The sequence below is a fragment of the Pieris rapae genome, chromosome 11, assembly GCF_905147795.1.
Source record: "Pieris rapae chromosome 11, ilPieRapa1.1, whole genome shotgun sequence".
NCBI lineage: Eukaryota > Metazoa > Arthropoda > Insecta > Lepidoptera > Pieridae > Pieris > Pieris rapae.
In genome coordinates this window covers 8,746,582-8,768,038 of record NC_059519.1, presented here as the reverse complement: position 1 = coordinate 8,768,038, position 21,457 = coordinate 8,746,582, and the positions used below count along the sequence as shown (strand labels likewise).

Below are 21,457 nucleotides of genomic sequence, written 5' to 3'. Positions count from 1 at the left end.
AATTGGAAAATAAAATACTTTTTTTCCCAATGTGTGGCAAGGCCCCAAAACTAATGAACTGCCTTTGCGGAAAATGGTTTTTCGATCACGTTTTCAGCTCGTAGTTAAATGCTTAGTTTAACATCTCCGGAAAATTATTCGTTTTTCAAGTCATATTTCTTAGTAAGGTTTCTAGAAGCCTCTAGTTGGCACTGAACCTGCATCTTTTAACAATTACGATACTTTATCGATAATATTATATTGTTTATGAAATATTATCACTTGCGATAAGACGACGGAATAGTTCTTTGATCTATTTTAATTGCTACATTAAATTAACGTCATTTTAATGTATAAAAAACATTATACCTACATGGTGCTCCGTAACTGTACTATTACTAACTAATGGCGATAGAGATTTCCATCCCATCATTAGAAGGTTATATGATATTTTATTATGTTTAAACAAAAAGTTCCATCCTGTTACCATACATTTTGAACGGGATTTGGCAAAAATAATTTCTTACATCCACTATTGATCATATGGCAGATCTAACGTATTTCTTTTATTTATGCCTCCTTAAAATACTTCACGTGTTTTTCTAATTCCACATGGGCAATATATTTTGTGATAATATTAACGATGCATAAATTTACAATACAGAAGCAGAAGCTTACGAAGGATTCAAAAAGTTTTTTAAATATCGTTTTCAACTTACAGATGATAATTACAATAATTCTTAAGCCGTAAAACCGATGATACGTGCATCTAAATAATATACTAACCAACAAAATAAATCCATATTATGTTACAAATTTCTAATAATAAAAGTATTATTCATTGTAAACAATTTCTGTGTATGTTTATATTTATCAGTCACATCCTTATACTGTGGTTGGTTGTGACACTTTCTTTTTTTTATTAGTTTAATACTACGCGTATAATAAATTATTATTATTAAAGCTTCATTAATCCATACAACAATTGGTTAGTTGACATTCCTTAATATTAGTATTAGTTAAGTTAATATAAGTTTTAAACAAATTTAAGTTTAAAGATTTATTTCTTATTTTATAGTGGTCAATTTTTGTATGGCCCCTTTTCAGGTTAAAGCCTCCTCAATATGTTTCCATTTCTCTTTATCTTGAGCAACATTCATTCATGGAAATGGGCCGTTCATATTCACCTGCCCATTTCCATTTAAGCCTTAGAGCTTGTTCAAGTGCATCTGTAATTGTTTTTTTTTACGGATGTCGGATGTATTATAAATACAGCGTATTAAAGTATACAATTTTGGTATTTTTACGTAGACGTACAAAGATTTAATTTTTTTTTTTTTTTGCAGCTAAATAGTGAATTAACAACCCACCCAGACTACTATATACAATCTACCTCCATAGCTAAAACTACTATTTATAAAACCACTTTAGCTAAAGACTTCACTAATATTCAAACATTAATTTTGTACTTCGGTACAATACAATACTTTTAAGACTTGTAAATTCTTCCACGATCTGCATAACAATTTAAACCATACATATGTAATACGCCTATAGAACACAAATATAGAACGTTTCAGATGACGTAAGCAAATTCCGCGCAAAATGGCGTTTTTTTGCGGCGTCGGCGTCAACTTAAGATTTGTTCAAGGATTTATTTTTAGACAAATAATTTGAATGATTCCGCGATCACTTTTTTTTTTCAACATTTAACGTTTTTCTATTACTCTATTGGGCAGTTCAAGTATTATGTATACTGGGTACACTATAGGGGTCTTTGTAATCACCAACGTTAACAGTAATTATTTACTTTTTTACACATATTACCCGCATGAGTATTTTTCACCCACAAGAATTCGAGGGTTCCTACAAAAAATTAATTCATTTATTTTTTTGAAAGCCTTGCTTACTTTTGCTGGGGATGGGGGGTTAAATTGCAGTATATCACGTAATACTTGAACGGTCACTATACTACTCTCTATTACAGAATATAATAGCTTCAAAACACATCGAAAACTATTCAGACATCATAATGTACTGTGTACGATAATGTATATACTCCAGAAGACCTCGGCTAATATGTAGGCCCTGTATTTAATCGCACAATAGTAATTCTAGTAGATAGACATTTATATTGCAAATATTTTTAATATGCTTGACAACTTAAAAAGAACAACTGAAAATCTGTAAAAATGTTAAACTACACATGCATTATATCAATAAACATGGTCAAATAAAAGTATTATTTTTAATTGAGCCAAAAGTAAGAGACAAATTGAGTCTTAATACAGTGTTTGTATTAAGACTTATATTGTTTGTTACTTTTGTGCCCCCTTATATAAAAAAAAAAGTGTCATGTTATAAAATTTACCTCGAAAGTTATAATATTATATTTAAACCAATTCAATATAATAATATATTACTCTGTAAATAGATAGTTTTGATTTTAAAAAGACAGAAAATATATCCTTCAAAAAATCTTTCACGATACATCGCATCCGGATTCAAACTTTGATTTGTGTCAATATTTGTTATACGTCCTTGATAATCTCACACCCACAGTTAAAATTGTCAGTATCTGATGGTCACGATAAACTTATCTAGTCAATGCCAGCACTTAACTACACATAAATGGTTTTTAACGTAGGGCACTGAATATTTCCTCCAAAAAGTCCCTTGGTCTCAAGATAACAGTATTTTTGTATAATCGGTGCCTTTAATCTATTGATAAGATTCTATTATATATATCATAAATAAAAATATATAATCATTTCGCGTAGTTCATGTGCAGTGCAATAATGATCTCGTGATGTTTAAAATGTTTTTATTATTAAGTGTACTTATAGGTTTAAGCAGTGCCCAGTTTTTACAAGACGGACAGTGTGATACGAATATCGATTTAGCAGAAGACTTTAATATTGAAGCTGTAAGTTTATTTTTCCTTTTATGTTATCCGAAATAAATCTCTTGTGAACCTATAGAGAGTGTCTGGTCGTTAGAATTTCTTAATATTCTTTCTATGTCGCAATCATTAAAAGCCCGGCAACGCACTCGCGAGCCCTCTGGCATTGAGAGTGTCCATGGGCGGCAGTATCACTTAACAAGATGAGCCTCCTGCCCGTTTGCCCCTGTTCTATAAAAAAAAATCATTGGTCATCCGGTGTAAACGAAAAATTACTCTACCCTACTTTAAAATTAAAAAACGTTTATCTTTACAAACATATCATATTTATATAAGATATTTAGCTATTACCTCCACAGAACAATTCTTCAAAGCGTTATTTTAGTAAATGAAGCTTATTATTCAGTCAGCGATTTGATTGAAATTGAAATAAATCATTCGTATGGAAAATTTATCGGATTTATTTATTTTTAAATTCAAAAACAATGTACATAAAATACAAGAAAATATGACATAGATTCTACACATACACAAATATAACATTCATTATTTTAGAACACTAGATGGTGCCTGCGACTTCGTCTGTGCAGGATTTCGAGTAGCTTATATAGGCGTAGGTTTTCACATAAGATTTAGACATATACTATTTAAGATAGACATTTCCATTAAAATATCATGTGCACTTCTAGGCATTTTGGCAGCTGATAGATTTTCCTACTTACTTGATAATTTGGACAATTCACACCTTATCTTTATAAATGTGTCTATGTGCGTATGTGTTTTTCTAATTATATAAGGTATATTGTAAAGTTTCATTAAGATCCATTCATTTAACGTGAAAGAGTAACAGCGGGGGTCAGTAAATTGACTTCCCAGTCATAAAAAAATCACAAATCAATGGCGTAGAAGGCACAAAAACTAGCAAAGAGGTTTTCACTCAGTGTTTTCTTTTACAATTTTTTTGTTAATTAATTATATAATCTAACTAACATAATTCATATTTCCGACAAAAAAAAAACCATAAACTAAACACAATGAACGAGTGTGAGTTTTTGGGTGTAACACTAGAAAAATTTTGTTTAGAAGCACATATTGAACAATAACAGACCGAAATCAAACTTACAGTAATTTAATTAAATCATTAAAAGATCTTCCGAATTGAGTTTTAAAAATTTATATTTGCGTGAAACATTAAAATTATTATTAATTTGATAACGAATAATAAATATGTATGATACAAACAATTTAAGCATTGACTAATTGTTATGACTCATAATGGCAAATGTAAGATTCCTGTTAAGACAAACTTGCACCCCATTATGTGTATTTCCGAACTTTCGATCGTATTGGATACTTATTCTTGCAATAAATAAATATAAAAAAAAACTGTTAACGTCTATTATTAAATAAAAATGTAACGTGTAAAAGTAATAACTCAATAAAAAGTCCACTCAGTAGTGAATTTAAGAAACTAAGTATCTAAATTACCTACCTCTTTTCAGTGTTCACTGAAGGCAGTGAACCTGTGAAAGTTACCTATATAGGTTGAAGCGTAGTACAAGGGTACTACGCTCATACCTATATAGGTAATACTGAAAATATTTAGAAAATGAAGAACGGTTTAATGTAGAAAGGGTTGGTTTAGTGGTTTCAGCGTGCGACTCTCATACCTGAGGTCGTAGGTTCGATTCCCGGCTGTGCACCAATGGAGATTATTTCCTCCTCTCGATCCTTGAACGGTAAAAGAAAACATCGTGAGGAACCCGACATGACTTAGACCCAAAGACGACGTGTTTCAGGCACTGGAGGCCTGTCCACCTAATTGCCTATTAGATTTAAAAATTATCGTGAAACAGATTCAGAAATTTGTGTCCTAGACCTAAAGAGGTTGTAGCGCCACAGATTTTTTTTAATGTAGAAAATAGTCAACACTTTTATTGTTTTTCGGAGTAATCTCCGTTCCATGTGAAGGTGTTTCAGGTCGTAGGTTAAAGTATGGGGAATCCGGTACAAAGATTCCTGACGCCCAAATGTTCGTGTAACATTTTTTTAACTAGACTCATACCAATGACTAGGCTTGCCCGTGTCTGTTGATAGGTCACTCTCTTATCTTTCTCTATCATTAACCGAAAATTTTCTCGCGTTAAGTTGATTTTCACGTGTAATAAGAGTTTCAGATTTGCCGCCAATCCACAATTGACACATGAATGCAATATGGCGTTACGCTACCAAAGAGTTCTTAAATTGAAATTCAAAAAAGTTTCATAAACAATGTTTCTAACTGGCCAGTTCTAAACATTTTCAGTGTTACCCATATACAGCCTTATTTATAAAATAATAAATCGCAGCGTAGAACCAATTTGGTCGAAAATAACTTCAATGTAAAGAAAAACACTTTTTTAACGGATTATAGATATGTATTATTATATTTAAACTTATAATTATTTGTACATAATTTTATAATATCTATAATATCTATAACTTCAATGTGTTAAAATAGACGAGTTTACCTCTTTAAAACTTTTATCAAGACCAGTTTTGAAGGGTTACTAAGTATTTGCATTAACTGATAACGGAAACAGTCTCTGTAAGTGGCGATTATTATGTTTTTTAAATGATATCAGTAGCCTTATGGACCTAAATTAACAATTTCTTAGAAGCTCAAAACCATTACGTGATATTAAATGTTATCTTAGATCTTAGATAAAGATTCGATTGTTTTAAAAATCGTGACGCAAATTAATATTTTTACTGTTTAATAACTGGTGGCACTACATGTACATATATTTTTGTTTATTTTAAGAGGCAAACTGGTCATTCGCCTTCTGTGACAGACGTCGATTTTGGATCTAGGAAATGCCGGATTCTATACGTTGTCTTTCGCCATCTGAAAGACGTCCATTCCAAAAACCATGATTCGATCTTAGAGTAGCATAAACTAGATCATTTTTCGAAAAATAAGTTCATAAGGAAGTTTCAATTCTTACGTGTGTACACGAGTTCACAGACACAATTTTTTTCTTTTGATTTCATTTATTGCAGAATTCACATTTTATAGAACAACGACCCGTTCACATTAAAACGCGTTTTAATCCGGTGAATCATATAACTATTTACATATTTAGCCTTTAGTTTAGTTTTTACATCATCTAATTTGAACTCTGAAGTCAGATAGCACAGTAGAAGTCGGTTGTTTTTTTAAGTAAATCAACTGTAACTGGGCTGGTTTATCTCAAATTTAGAAAAAACAAATTAAGGTTAATGACTATTTTATCTATTCACTTTTATCTAATTAAAAATAATATAAAACACATTTGGTCTTACAATAAGAAGCTCTTTCTAACTCACTAAAATAAAAATAAATAATAAAATAAATCACTGGCGCTATAACCTATTTAGGTTTAGATTTCTGAATCTGTTTCATGATCATTTTTAAATCTAATAGGCAAGTAGGCGGCCTCCGGTGCCTGACACACGTCGTCGACTTTTTGGGTCTAAGACATGTCGGTTTCATTCATTTCAATTTTTTCATTGTCATTCCTAACGATGTTTTCCTTCACCGTTCGAGCAAATGTTAAATGCGCACATAGAAAGAAACTCCATTGGTGCACAGCCGGGGATCGAACCTACGACCTCAGGTATGAGAGTCGCACGCTGATGCCACTAGACCAAAACTGCTCTTTACTTTAACTTAACTCGCTAAAATAGCGATCTAAATTCAATCCCACTAATCAATAAACTCCTTTCTTCTTCTTCTTGTGCCTCTCCATTACTGGAGGTTAGCCGTCAGTTTCATGAAACGCGTCTCGTCCTGCGCCAGATGCAGCAACTCTCCAATAAACTCCTTTAATGACTATTTAATATTCTGTCCTAATTGGTCTTTAGTTAATACCGGCAACGCGCTCGCGCCAAATACATATGTGTATAAACCTTGCTAATAATTATAGATGGCAAATCTATTCTTTTACTAATAGAAAATCAATTCAAGAATAAATTATTTGATTAGGTTTGATTTGGTTCGGTTGGGTTGGTCAAGAATAAAAGTTTTGGATCACAAAATAACACGAACGAATGTTCTACAGTTTAATAAAACTACGGAAGAGATCACTAACTAGTAAATAACGTAAAAATATCTCCTAAAATAACGCATAAATGTGTGTTCACAATATTATTAACCTCTTTCCACTTAGTCCACATTAATTTTATTCCGTTCTGAATGTACGACTAAAAACAGCAAAAAATCATTTCAAAGTGTTTATAAATTTCCATTTCCTGCTTAATGAAATGCGTTTTATTTATTTGACTTACTAATGTATACCCCGCTGTGAAAACACACTATTAATTCAATATATTTCACATTTAATATGTTATTGGTTTTTATTGATAATAATATTAAAATTACATGTCAACACTTTGGCATACCTGTTTTCGAATGTTGGGATTCAGATTTTTATATTAAATATGTAGATATCTTTAAACATGTCCTACTATTATGATGGTATGATACCCGTTTTTATAGTTGTTGGTGAAAGGACGCGACGCGCCTAAAACCAACAACCTATCTCAATCCAATTTTGATCATTTTAGAGCCATCTGTCAATACATGCTATCCATGGTAGGTCGGATCGGTGTATGTGTATGTACCTTTGTATCAAAATGACAGTTTAACTGTGCGAATATCTTAGGATTTTAACTTACACCAGTTTTAAAAATAATTAAAACGCTATTTGATATGTTTTAAACATAGACATTAGACTATATTTTAATATTATTTTTACGATTTTATTAACTTTAATTGGTTTATATTTATTATGAAATATGTGTGTAAAGAGAGATGAGATTGCCAGAAGGCAATAGGGATAGAAATCCGTCGCCAAAAATGGATTGTCTTCGTAGGGTTTGGCTATTTGGATGCAGTTGCAGGAGATCGATCGACTGTCATGGTCAGATCTCAGATTGTTTTCAATCTGAGATTGTGGATAGGGTTCGGGCGTTAGGGTAGGATTCAGTGTGAGATGTAGCAACTAGACTGCGCAGACTCTTCCTCTAATGTCAAATGTCAATGTAAATGTAAATTGTAAATGTCAAAATGGTATACATTTATGACGTACGGGTATACAATCTTAGTAACTTAGCGTATTTTAACAAATAAATGTTTGTCTGTGTGCCAAAAAAAACAAATGACATCAACTTCATGAAGTTTATATATCCCTCGACTTTCAAAACTTTCTAGTTATTGACAATGTTATTTTTAATAGTAGTTCAAATGGGCGGAGTTTTCGAGAGAGTCGACTCGTGGTAATAATATAAATCCGTAAAGCGACCGACCAATAACTGCGCGAAAGACGCTTCTGAATTCCTAGCCGATTCCCTAAGCCAGATTTGGGAGTTTTAGAATGGACCTAGACTTTAACAATTTCTATCTAAACTCACCAATTAATACAACTATATAATTTGGTTTTAATTACATAAATAAAGGTGCTTTATCTTTGCTTTTAAATATAGAAACGTCCATCTATAAATACAAAAAAATACATTCTTATGTACATAAATTTATTATCTACTTCGCAAAAACAAACGAAGGTGTGTAAGAAACCGGTAATTAAAAATAGAATAACATCTATTTCCTATCCCCTTCATTTTTCATATTAACCAATGAGAGATCGGTTAGGACGGGTTATGCATTCCCTATATCTAGAACTACACTTACAAATGCATTTCTGCGATATAATAACTGAATAGAATCTGTATGTTTGTATGTTGAAATCACGTAGGATTTTTGAACATTACAACTGATTCAAGACAAGCATATTACCGTAATGAACAAAAACAGCTCGTGACAAACCATGAATAAAGTTGGGAGCTGTGAGCCTGCATTAACAGCCAATGCAGTAACATAAGCTGGCCATACATAAAAGAAAAATATCTGAATCACGGCTACGCCCAAATGATTAAATAGTAGGTATTAGACCCAAAAATTAATGACATGAGTCCGACACGAAGACAGAAGGCTCATCACCTACTTTAAAAAAAGATAAGTGCTCGAAACACATACAAAAATCTAAGGCAAGAACCAAGGTCTTATGAAGAACTAAGCTGAATTATTAAAACGTTCGATGTTGTCTTTCTATGATCTAGAAGTTAATGTTTCATTTATTAATTTTTACGTCATCACTCTAGTTTGACAATTCAGTACAAAAGACAAAATGCGTAAAGATATTGACATTGACATGTTGTGGCCGTCTCGTTTCACGTCGTATCGAACGTAAATTGGTGATTTTATTAGTTGATTTATTAATAAGAAACACAAATAAATTTATTTTGGTCACTTAGGCCCTTTTTCAGCGATCTAAAATTTGAAATTTGGGATAAACATTCGTATTTTTAGATTCGTTATATAAATAAGCAATAGCGAAATTATATTGTTGTTTTCTTATACCTAAAGTAAACCAAACCCAAATAATATACTAGTTAAAGATAAACACGACAGACTTGTTTAGTTTAACTACCTATTTAACCAAGGATATATTTTCATGCCTATTTAGATTCTGCAATTCGCTACTGGCTTCCATAATGGAATATTAATTATCGCATTACTTTGTAAATAATTGTAGCTAATAACTACGTGAAAGAGTGGACCAGAATTCTTAGGTAAATAGCGTTTATTATAAATTGTTTATCAATTTTTTTGGCTTTATCTCAAGAGAAATATTTTATTATACACATATTTTAAGTAATGGTTATATTTCGTTTACTGGCTGGTTTATCATCTATGTACAACAATTTATAATAAATGGACTATAAAAAATTGGCAAAAAGTAAATTAAAAATGACGTAAATGAAATAAGTCAACACAGTCACCGTAATGTGATATTTTTAAATAGTACTGTAAAATGTGATTGTTTTTATTGTCAATAAACGTATTTAATCACGAAGACAAGGACACACGTAGATACAAAGAAATTTCCCAAATTCCAGGGACAAAAATATTCAACAAATTTGTTTTTTTCAAACGAACGAAACAAAAGACAGAAAAATAGATGACAATAACTCCACGAAGTTTATATATTCTTGAGCTTTCTAATGTTTTTTTTATTAAGAGGCGTCCCAATGTCTCTAGTATATGGTCTATGGTCTATGCTCTTTGATTCATCAAATTCCATCCTATTTCATGAAATAAGATATAAGTGAAACAATATTATGTAAAAAAATTATAAATCACTGTATAATATGACAATGCGTAAATTCTTCATATATATAGAGACATGAATAAAAAAAATCTAACCTAATCATCCTTTTCAATTCAAATGAACGAATGAATAGTTATATGGCCTTAAATGGCCTTAAATTGATTCTAAAAATACAAGGAACTAAGTAATAATCATAAGACTAATTCGGGCTATAAAGATAGGACATCATAAATGATTAAACCACACCTAGGAAGTAGTTTGAGTCATTATGTATCGGATATCGTTTATTAAAACCTAAATATAACAATTAAATATACAGTATATACAATTTGTTATAATTTTCTCTTAATTAGTGTTTAATTATTTTTGTTATTACTATGTAGGTTTAAAAATGTAAATAGGATAGTTATTATTACAAATAAACATTATTATTTAACTATCACAAAAAACCCAGGGATATTTAATTCTTATAATATCCATATTTAATATGGATACGGTCTTTGAAAATTTTGCTGTCTAAATCAATTTATAAATTACAAATAGTTAGTTCGTTTGTTTTTTTACCTATCATAAAGCCACAGAAAGTATGTGTTTTCAATGGTTTAAAAAAAATTACGCAATATCGAATTTTATAAAAAAACAAATAATATTCAGTTCTGTTATGAAACGTTCTGTTTTCTTTTACAAACGTTAAGTTTATTTAATAATGTTAAGTACATTCTCCTTTTCGCAATGCGAAGCCAAAGCAATACATATATTGCTAGAAATATATTAACTATGGTGAAGCATGCCCTTCCATAACATTGCTGTGCCTAACAGGTCCTTATTAACATAAGGAATGCACTAAAGATTATTTATTTATTCATTATGTACGTGTGAATAATAAAGATTTGAGTTACAGTTTAAGAACATCAGATGAAACCATTAAATTTTACAATTAAATTCTTTATTTTCAGTTCACAGGGAAATGGCACAACATAGACGGTACCCCAGGTCCTCTACAGTCAGGGGACTGTTCGACTTTGGAAATCACATCACGTGGTTCCATTACTTCTGGAACTAACACGTTAGATGTGAAGTTGAGAGCTGTGGACGAAAACTTCCTTAGGGAAAACAGAGGAGTGATCACTGCGATAAATGGAACAGCTAAGCTCACAATTAACTTGGAGTCTGATGATGAACGTAAGTAATGATTAAATGATTAGCCATACAAAATACAAGAGCTACTCTAAGCTATAGATCGGATGTTTTTATAATCCTTTATCTATTGATACTTTTGACGTTATCTGGGTTAGTGACAGTTTGATAAAAGGTAACTTTTATGAGTTATTTTTGATAATCCAGGTATTTTGAAATGTGGAATATTTTTTTTAATTAACTAAAAATTTTTGATACTCTCGTATTATGTACTTATAGTAACCGATTCATCCGATAAGGTAGACATTTTTGAGATTGATTCTAATGTGTGCAAGTTGATGAGTTTTTATAACAAAATATTGTTTTAAACTCACCATTTTTTTCTCTGCCTATCCCTTTGAATTAATCAATGTTTTGACGAAATCGTATCCAGGAACTTCTGGCAGTATACTATGTGTGGCAACCCCTAAGATGTGCGAATTTCCTTCCTTATATTATTAATTCTATAAAGTTCGTTGTTTTTTCAGCAATTAATTTTCAAATAATTATCACAAATTATGAGAACTACGCACTTGCTTTTAGCTGTGAAAATGTAGGAACTACGCAAAGAAACGGTAAGTAACTCAAAACTAATTCATATTCCTCTACTTTTTTTAGTTTAAATAGCAGAGAGTGTAGAGATACGTGTAGCTTTTTATTTTTAATCGTAATTATTAAAACCTATTTTGTGTTTACAACAATACGTTCTAGTTGCTATACAAGGTAGACTTGGCGTGTTCCATTTATGGTCAGGCAGTTTTTTAACAAACAATTTTGGAAAGGAACGTTTTTGAAAATATTTTTTACTTTTATTTAACCTTCATAATGTCACTGCCATAAACAGCTTAATTGATATTATATGGTTCTCAATTTTAATATTTTTCCCTTCTGTATATACATATATATATTCGGCCCTTAAATGTATTCGATAAGAGGCTTAGGATTGATTGTTAACAAATACAGTGATTTCCCGCAATATCTGGATTACAGTATATATTTATCATTTTCATTTATTTATCACTAATAGCTGATTTTGATAATATTTCCCTATTATTGGTTATCTACATATAATTTATCGTTTTTGAACACGGAATAAAACATATCTATATCATGTTCTAGTATATTCTATTAGAGTGAAAAATATTTTACTTAAAAATATAATAATTAAATAAGACAATAATTATAAATCTGGCGGTAACTAATTAGTGCTGTTAGTAATTCTTTTAATGGGGTAAACAAGCAAGGCTCGTCTGATGTTAAGTGATACCGCCACCCATAGACATAAAGGACTAGCGTGTGCGTTTCCGGCCTTTTAAGAACTGTTCACCTCTTTTCCTGAACATATCCTTGTAGGAGCTGGGGTCCTACAAGGACACATCCAGCCTTTTAAGCATTGTTAACCTCTTTTCTTGAACAAATCCTTGTGGGACCCCAGCGTTCACAAGTTTATGGTCGTAACATCGATGACAACCTTGACTAATCGGCCAGAAAGTCGGATATCCAGTCTCATACTTTCTCGGGGTTAGAAGCTTCATGCTATTATGATCGCTATATCTACACTAACCACTAGCGCCTCCTTCGTGGGCTCAATTGCCTCTTTCCTTCTATGTGTATGAAGTGTGTGTGTGAAGGTCACCAGCTACCACAACGAGAACTACTGATGAAGTAGTTGAAGAAGAACTGAAGTACTGATGATACCTGACGAGCTGGTAGTGCTCTATAGGAAGCTGTTCGATTGTCAGCTCATACGGCTCTATATTTTAATGTTGATGAAGCCATCAACTTTCTAAACATTGTATTATAAGGAATCCAATATTTACAGTGCACATCTGGCAACTTGGAAGGGATACCTCATTTCCAACAGAGATGATCTCCAATCTCATGAACACTGCGTTGAACCGTTACTTTCAACTGACACGCGCCGATTTGACAGTCGTAGACAACTCTGACATCGCCTGTCATGTTCTGCCAGTCATTCCGCCTGGACAAGCTATTATATTACCTGGACAGTGCGATCCAAATTTACAAGTCGCGCAAGAGTTTAATCCCGAGCAGGTATAACATTTTAATTATTGACATTTTTATTTCGTTTCTAAGTTATGGTATATGAATGGACAAAATGGTGTAATAATGAGATGCCCTAGATCGAATTATATAAATGATAGCCCAACATATACTGACGTCTCCATATGTAACTAAAGATAACAAACAAATATACAGCATTTACAATTTTCTTATTCTACTAAAAAATTGCAAAAAAGAATATTATAACATATCAAATCTCCTTATCTTGCAAATCAAACAAATTCTAAAAAAAAACAGGCCATTAAAAACAAAATCATATGTTATGAATGCTATAATAGTGTAAGAGCTAGTTCTTAGGGTAAGAAATTTAACACTCCAATAGTGACTTAACTTCAAACTTCTGCAAAGGAATATTGCCCATGCGCATGTGACCCACTTCTTTTTTAGTCAAATCCCTACCCCGACTCGACCATCCCACTTCAGACGCCAATTCGGAACAATTCGTTTACAACCGAACGAGTCAAATGAGCAACTGTGGCACATGCCCACTTTTGCGGAATATTGCTAAATTCCTAATAATACGGTTCATAGAAATGTTTAGAATTTATTAAAATAAATATTAAAGTAGTAGTAAAGCTTTTTTTAAATTTGTATTATTGAATTTTAGTTTAAAGGGGTTTGGCATCAAGTCTCATCATATTACACACCAAACACTCAAGGGCAGTGCAACAGGGCAGAATATACTATTCGAGGGGAGGTCATAGATGTAATCAACAGTGAAGTTAGCAACGGAACTTTGAGAACTATAACTGGTTCAGCATCGATTGCCAGCTCCGATGGAAGCGCAAAGCTGAATGTGACTTTGGAAGTAACACCTAATAGTAAGTGTACATATATATTTAACTAGCTGACCCGGCAAACGTTTTGCCATGTTTTTGTGCCAAAAAAATTAAAAAAAAAAAACATAAAGGATGATTGTAGAGAGGTAAAAATTTAGGGTTGCATGTATTTTTGTATGGTGTATCGTAAACAAATAAAAACGAAAAATGTTGTCTAAAAAATAAATAAAAAAATTTAGGGGGATGAAAAATAGATGTTGTTCGATTCTCAGATCTACCCAATACGCACACAAAATTTCATGAGAATCGGTCGAGCCGTTTCGGAGGAGTTCGATTACTAGCCCCGTGAAACAAGAATTTTATATATAAGATAAAAAAGTGCGTGCGTACAAAGCACATGTCAGAAGTGAAACTTCTTTCTAAATTAATTATTACTAAGAAAAAAGCCCCAATAGATGATCATGAACCTATACTTAACATAAAATAGTCCATACATATAAGTAAATTAAGTTCATATCGCAGCTATCTATCTGTATAAATGAGATAACTCCAAAAACTCAATTCCGTAGAACAAATGTTAGTATATTTTTCACCAATAGATAGTAAGGTAAGAGTATGCTTTCAAATTGAACGAATAACCTTTTTTATTATTGAAGAGATCAAAAATCATGGCAAAATACATGTAATCGTGTTAAATAAAATTTTTGTTACTAGAAAGGTCTTTTAAATATTTGACGACCACAAATGAGCCATTTCGACATAAATATGAATATTTATACAGAAGTTATGAATGAGGAATTGTCACCGATTACCGGTTCTGATAAAATATCTAAGATAATATCCTTGTCTACTTAATTGAAATGTGTTGTAATTATTCTGATTAATTAGATAATATCAAAATAGAAGCAGTTTAGCTGCAATCGCTTTTTCATAAACCCTACCTTAATTTGAGGAATTTTTATATTGATTAACGCCCAAACCCAATAACCTATCCATCCATTTTTGACCAATAACCAATTGGAATTGCCATCTATCGATACAAGCTTTCCATGGTAGGCCGGATCGGTGTATGTGGATGTGCGTGATGATATTTGTATGAAAATGACTGTTCAACTCTGCCAACATCCGATCTTAAGATTTTAACTTACACCAGTTTTTAAAATAATTAAAAAGCTTATTAATGATATGTTTTAAAAATAGACATGTATATTTTAATATTATTTTTACGGCTTTATTACTTTATTTGGTTTATATTGATTATCAAATATGATTGTAAAGAGCGAAGAGATTGCATTCTATCCGTCGCCAAAAATGGATTGTCTTCGTAGGGTTTGGGTATTGGGATGCAGATAGGAGATCGATCGACTGTCACGGTCTGATCTCAGATTGTATTAAATCTGAGATTGTGGATTAATTATTGGGTTCAGGCGTTAGACGTGTAATTATAAAATGCCTTAAAAAGTTATTCCATAACTATTTAAGGCATTTTAATTTTAAAGAAATTAATTTGTTTAAATTAAGTTTAATGTGCTATTAGTTTAACTAATACTAAATTTTTTTTTTTAATGTAATCTCGTGTTGGCCTTAAGGGCCTTTACAGCTCAGCAGGGGCTGTTTTGACGAGCTTAGCTCAGCCTGAAAGGGTGGGGTACCCGCGACTCGCACATGAGCGTCTCCTGTGAGACTCGAACCTCGGCTTGGGCCGTCGTGGGTCCTAATTTATTTTTTTATTCTTTATTACTCAATATGTCATATGGAACATGGTGTAGTGGTTGCAGCTCCTTACAAGCATTGTGTAAAAAAAAAACTTGGCGATTAAAAAGAGTGGCGGAGAGTTTATTGCCAGTTCTTCTCTTCCGTTCTACGCCCTTGATTTGAGAACTGGCAGTAAATGTAAAATTTAATTCATTTAATATTTATTTTTTTGACGTTCATAAGTGTACATTGTTACCTACATGAATAAATGATTTTTGAATTTGAATTTAATGTATACATTTTTGTATTCCTTTCTGTTTTTAATTAACTACAAAAAACCATTTGCTAAATTTCTTTTTATATGTAATAAATATGAAAAAAATTGATTTTTTTTTGTGGGGGGTCAATCGCCTGAGGGGCAGGACGGAAGCTCACTGGAGTGAGCGAAGAACGAAGTGAAGGTCCTCGCCTTCCCCGGTGAAGGCGGTTTTATATGTAACGTTATGATAAATAAATGTTACGCCCCTCCAATAGATGTTTCATGGAAATTCAATCTCACAGCTTATCCTTGTTAGATAATTCATTCAGGTTCTCCGCCATTAAGTTCTTAAATGACGTCTTCAATGACGCATGAGTTGAAAATAGCGTCTTTTTTATGACCCAGAATCTATTACTATACTTCTTGTCTATCTCTTTATCTAAGTTTATGTATTTTAAAGTGCCAACATCTGTCAATTAGAAGTTGAAATTTTAATATTTTAGATATTTTATCTATTTATAATGTAAAATTAATAGATGCTATATTTCATTCCAACATAAAGCAGTGTTCACATCTCATATTGAACATTTTAAGATCATTTAATTTAGCCTTCAACAATCGTGAATTTTAATGGCCCGTAACTATGTTTCTTAAGAGCAGTGTTGGCCTAGTGGCTTCAGCGTGCGACTCTCATACCTGAGGTCGTAGGTTCGATCCCGGGCTGTGCACCAATGGACTTTCTCTCTATGTGCGTATTTTACATTTGCTCGAACGGTGAAGAAAAACCGACATGTCTTAGACCCAAAAAGTCGACGACGTGTGATCACCTGCTTGCCTATTAGATTTAAAATTGATCATGAAACAGATTCAGAAATCTGAGGCCAGGACCTAAAGAGGTTGTAGCGCCACTGATTTATTTATTTAACTATGTTTCTTATTAATTAACTAAAGAGCCATCTATCATTTATAAAAAATAGAATTCCATAGACTACCTATAAATTTTTTTGACATGTTCACTTAAGTATCAAACTCTTTTTAAAATGTTACAAAAAAGTGTATTAACCCCTTTGATAACCTAGGTAATCGGAATAAGATGTTTGTAGTTTAGCGACTATCTTTAATTAAGATAAGTACTAAGACAAAAACAGTATAATGTATGTTTGTAAGGTCAAACACCCTGTTATTATATGGGCTATAATTTTTTTTAAACATAGGCGTTGTATTATATTTTTTAGATAAAATATTTTCACCAAATATTCTATTCATAAACCATATATATTTGTAAATTCTACATTAATCTGTAATTTATTTTTTATACAGTCTTACTCGTTAAACTATTAATTAGAATATTTTTTATTTTTAAATAAGCCAACGTTATATTACAAGGCCACTAAACAGGTCATATCTAAAGAGGTTTCATTACTAATGTAAATGCAAAGTCCAAGATAGTAATAACGAAACAATATAAAAATGATTTAAATCAAAAACCGGTTCTTTGAATCAATCAATGAGAGAGGCTTCATTTATAGACGAAAAGTTTTAATAAAATATCACTAATAATGCGTTTTGATTTTTGGCTAGATATTTTTTGTGTTTATTGGGAGTAATACGTAAACAGACCTGTGTTTTACTCTTCGAAATTTAGACCATACAAGATAAGAGTTGTTTTTGTCGGTGAGCTGAAAAACTCGTAAGCTACATAGATAGCGGTAGCGCTATTAGTAGTAATATATAATTAATATGATTTTAGTTCTAAAGACACGTGTGTAAATTTTACAACTATCGCACTATCAGTTTGTGAGATATAGAATTTTGAGTGAAGGAACTTTTGTTTGTTAAAAGAATGAATAAATCGTGTCTTAATAAAGAATTGTTATTTGGTAATACTATAAGTATTGAAGCCAAGGCTTAGCTTGATAAACATTAATCGAACTTTGCACCAGGCAAATGAACCGCTGATAAGTCGTTTGCTAAGTTTAAACGCGACGACGTGAGTACTGAGGAGGATGCACGCAGTGGACGCCCCAAAGAGGCTGATACCGATGAAACTCAAAGTCCACAAAATAATTTTGAATAACCAAAAAGTGATGTTGTCTGATGAATCTTAATGATAGTTGAGACCCTAATGATATCAAAGTAACGTTTCGGACATAGCTTAGATAAATATTTGGATATGGGAAAGCTCTGTTCAAAAAGGTGTCGCGCGAACTCATAGTCGATTAAAAATAACATTCGTAATAAGTCGAATTTTTTGGACAGATTTGGCCCCTAGCGAATTTTTCCTGTTCTCAGACCTCAAAATGCTATCTGGTTAGAAATTTGGCGCTAATGAAGAGGTAATCGACGTAACTGAAGCCTATTTTGAGGCGAAAGACAAATCATATATAAAAATGGTATTGAAAAATCGTACGTTATGAAAATCGCTGTATCGCTCTTGATAGCAAATATAGTAAATAAGCAAGTCAAATTCTATTAAAAAAAAGTATTTTTTGATAGAATTTTCTCTTTTAATGTTAATTTGTCATCAATTAGCCCATTATATGTTTGGATAATCACAGCCATCTTACTAATTTTCTTAATTCATATTTTCCAGATTTTGTGACTCAGCCGCTATGGATTCTCGCAACGAATTACAATACCTATGCAGTTTCCTATACGTGCGTGGATCTACCTGATGACCGGAAGCAAGGTAAATTATCTCAATTAATATTTATAATGTGGATTTCTTTAGCCTGAGACCAAAATCTTAAGTTTTTTTTTTATAGAACAGGGGCAAACGGGCAGGAGGCTCACCTGATGTTAAGTGATACCGCTGCCCATGGGCACTCTCGATGCTAGAGGGCACGCGAGTCCGTTGCTGTCCTTTTAAGAATTTGTACGCTCTTTTCTTGAAAGACCGTCACATTTACGTTATTTTATGCTTTACAATCACCTGACCTATTTCGAAATGATTTTTATCTACATATTACAGTTAGATATACAACTGTAAGCGGACGTACAAACAAGCTAACCCGTCCAAATAGCTTGTATGCAGGAAATACCAACCTTTTAGCATTAATGCAAATACCAATAAAAAAGCAGACTGATGTTTTAAAACATGCTCATTGAATAATCATGAACAAACTTGCTCAAAACTGCATTTTTTGGTCATAGACAATTCAAATTGTTTATTTTAAGATAAATAATTAATGTAAATTTAAAAACTATGTTTCAACTATCGTTATTTATGTATTAAAACATTCTTGTTATTTGTTCTAAAAACATGCATAGATAAATTTCATATACTTATCTAATCTCTATTCTAAGCTCGGATCAATTATTTTTATCACCAAATAATGTATTAACAAAAGTATTGACATTGAAAAGAAAATATAAATTACCGTAATTTAAATACTTAGAGTAGCCGTACACGGGGATCTAACTTTGTAAAATTAATTTTCTATTTTTTTAATTATTATTATTATCATAATGATCGTTTCATCATCATCACAAAATTTGAATTAAGAATAGTTAAAAATTTGTACTATTTATTTGGTTGTTATGTTAACGATAAATAAAATAAATTTGCACATATTAGGACATTTATAAAAGGAACATCAAGCTAACAAAATACAATCAATGATTAACACAAATTAAACTAATCTTATAACTAAAATTAACCTAAATAAATAAAATGTGGGCGCCAGGAGGATTTTTGGCTTATCCTACCAAACCTATTGTATTCGGCTATGTTTCCCACATAAACATATAGTTAATAATTATTAATGAATATCAAATTTGAGGGCATTTCCCAAAGCATTTCTCCTTTCACATGGTGTGAATGAATAAAATTATAATTAAAGGCATTATTCATATTTTCTCTCTGTTCATCTTTTAAATAAGACAATAGTTTAAATGCCATGAACAAATTTTAGTGAACAGCTGGATTTTAAGCCGATCACGCAACCTAACTGATGCAGCAAGAACAGAAGTTGACCGTGTGATCAACTCATACTACGACCTAAGCAGACAGTATTTTGTGGACGCTGACCAAAGTGACGATGCATGCTTCTATCTTCCTCCATCAACTGGGAAGCCACTCGTGTTTCGAGGCCAATGTGATGAGAGTATAAAAGTGTTGCAGAACTTTACAGCAGGCCAGGTCAGTAGCAGGATCACGAGTCTTCTTGTGCCATGAATGAACCTTTAGCCCGCTTTTTCTAAATTATAATTTGCTAAATGGACTGGTTTTACGGAGCGTTTTTCAGTATTTGGGAACAAATAGATCAACCTCCACATTTTGTGTCTGCTATTTTATGTTTGATCTTAATAGGCTAATGTTTGTCTCTCAATGTTTGTCTCTCAATGTTTGTAAGGAGCTGCAACCACTACACCATGTTCCATATAACATATATGGAACATGGTGTAGTGGTTGCAGCTCCTTTAAAACATTGTGTAAAAAAAAACTTGGCGATTAAAAAGAGTGGCGGAGAGTTTATTGCCAGTTCTTCTTTTCCGTTCTACGCCCTTGATTTGAGAACTGGCAGTAAATGTAAAATTAAATTCATTTAACATTTCTTTTTTTGACGTTCATAAGTGTGCATTGTTACGTACATGAATAGATAAATTTTGAATTTTTTAACACACCTTGTGTGCATCGGCAATTTTTACGACTAATGAAAGTTAAACGCATACACAGGAATACTTGACTTCTAGAGATTTGTTGGACTTCATTAGTCCATAGTTTATATTATAACTATGCCAACTAGGCCACCATTGATAGCAACTTTTGAATATCCTCTGCCTTTTTTAATTAGTCTATTATTTTATATCACTAAAGTTTTTCAAGGTGCATTCTATTTCAGTACCTGGGACTTTGGTACAACATCGAGTCATATCCATCTGCGAACCAAGAAGGATCCTGCAGAAATGCAAGATATTCATTGGCCGATGACGGTACCGTTGATGTCTTTAACACTCAAGTTATTGGAGAGGAACTTTTTACTATAAACGGAGTAGCTACAATTGCAAACGATGGCAGTGCCAGACTTAAAGTCAGTTTTCCGATACCCGGAACCAATCGTAAGTTATATCTTTAAAATAATTGTGTTTATAAAACAGATATTGCACATTCGGAAGGTTCTTTAAAGTAATAGTTTGTTCCTTATGTTACGTTATTTTTTCAATCACAAGAAAATTGGTTTTACAACATTACTGCTAATACCAAAAAACAAGTATTATCTAAAACTAAAGAGTAAAAAGTATATGTACTTAAAAATTTGCCTGTGGCATCTTTAGCATTTCCTCAATACGAAACTTAATCATTATATAAGAAAAACATCGGTTCTGGGGTCACCGATACTATCTACCAGGGGCCAACTTAAAAAATTTAATGTCTGTGCCCTTGAACCCC

General features: G+C 32.0%; 1 protein-coding gene across 3 annotated transcripts in view; it reads left to right on the top strand.

Annotated features, from left to right (window-relative positions):
• The first annotated feature begins 2,740 nt into the window (after positions 1-2,740).
• Positions 2,741-21,457, top strand: part of LOC110999208 — a 43,004-nt gene continuing 24,287 nt past the window's right edge. For all 3 annotated transcript variants that reach the window (XM_045630044.1, XM_045630043.1, XM_045630042.1), the window contains exons 1-8: positions 2,741-2,905; positions 11,028-11,253; positions 11,736-11,822; positions 13,070-13,302; positions 13,940-14,153; positions 18,659-18,754; positions 19,980-20,206; positions 20,910-21,126. In XM_045630044.1, the coding sequence (XP_045486000.1) occupies positions 2,789-2,905; positions 11,028-11,253; positions 11,736-11,822; positions 13,070-13,302; positions 13,940-14,153; positions 18,659-18,754; positions 19,980-20,206; positions 20,910-21,126 (1,417 nt within the window). In that variant the 5' untranslated portion in view covers positions 2,741-2,788. The remainder of the gene's footprint in view (positions 2,906-11,027; positions 11,254-11,735; positions 11,823-13,069; positions 13,303-13,939; positions 14,154-18,658; positions 18,755-19,979; positions 20,207-20,909; positions 21,127-21,457) is intronic.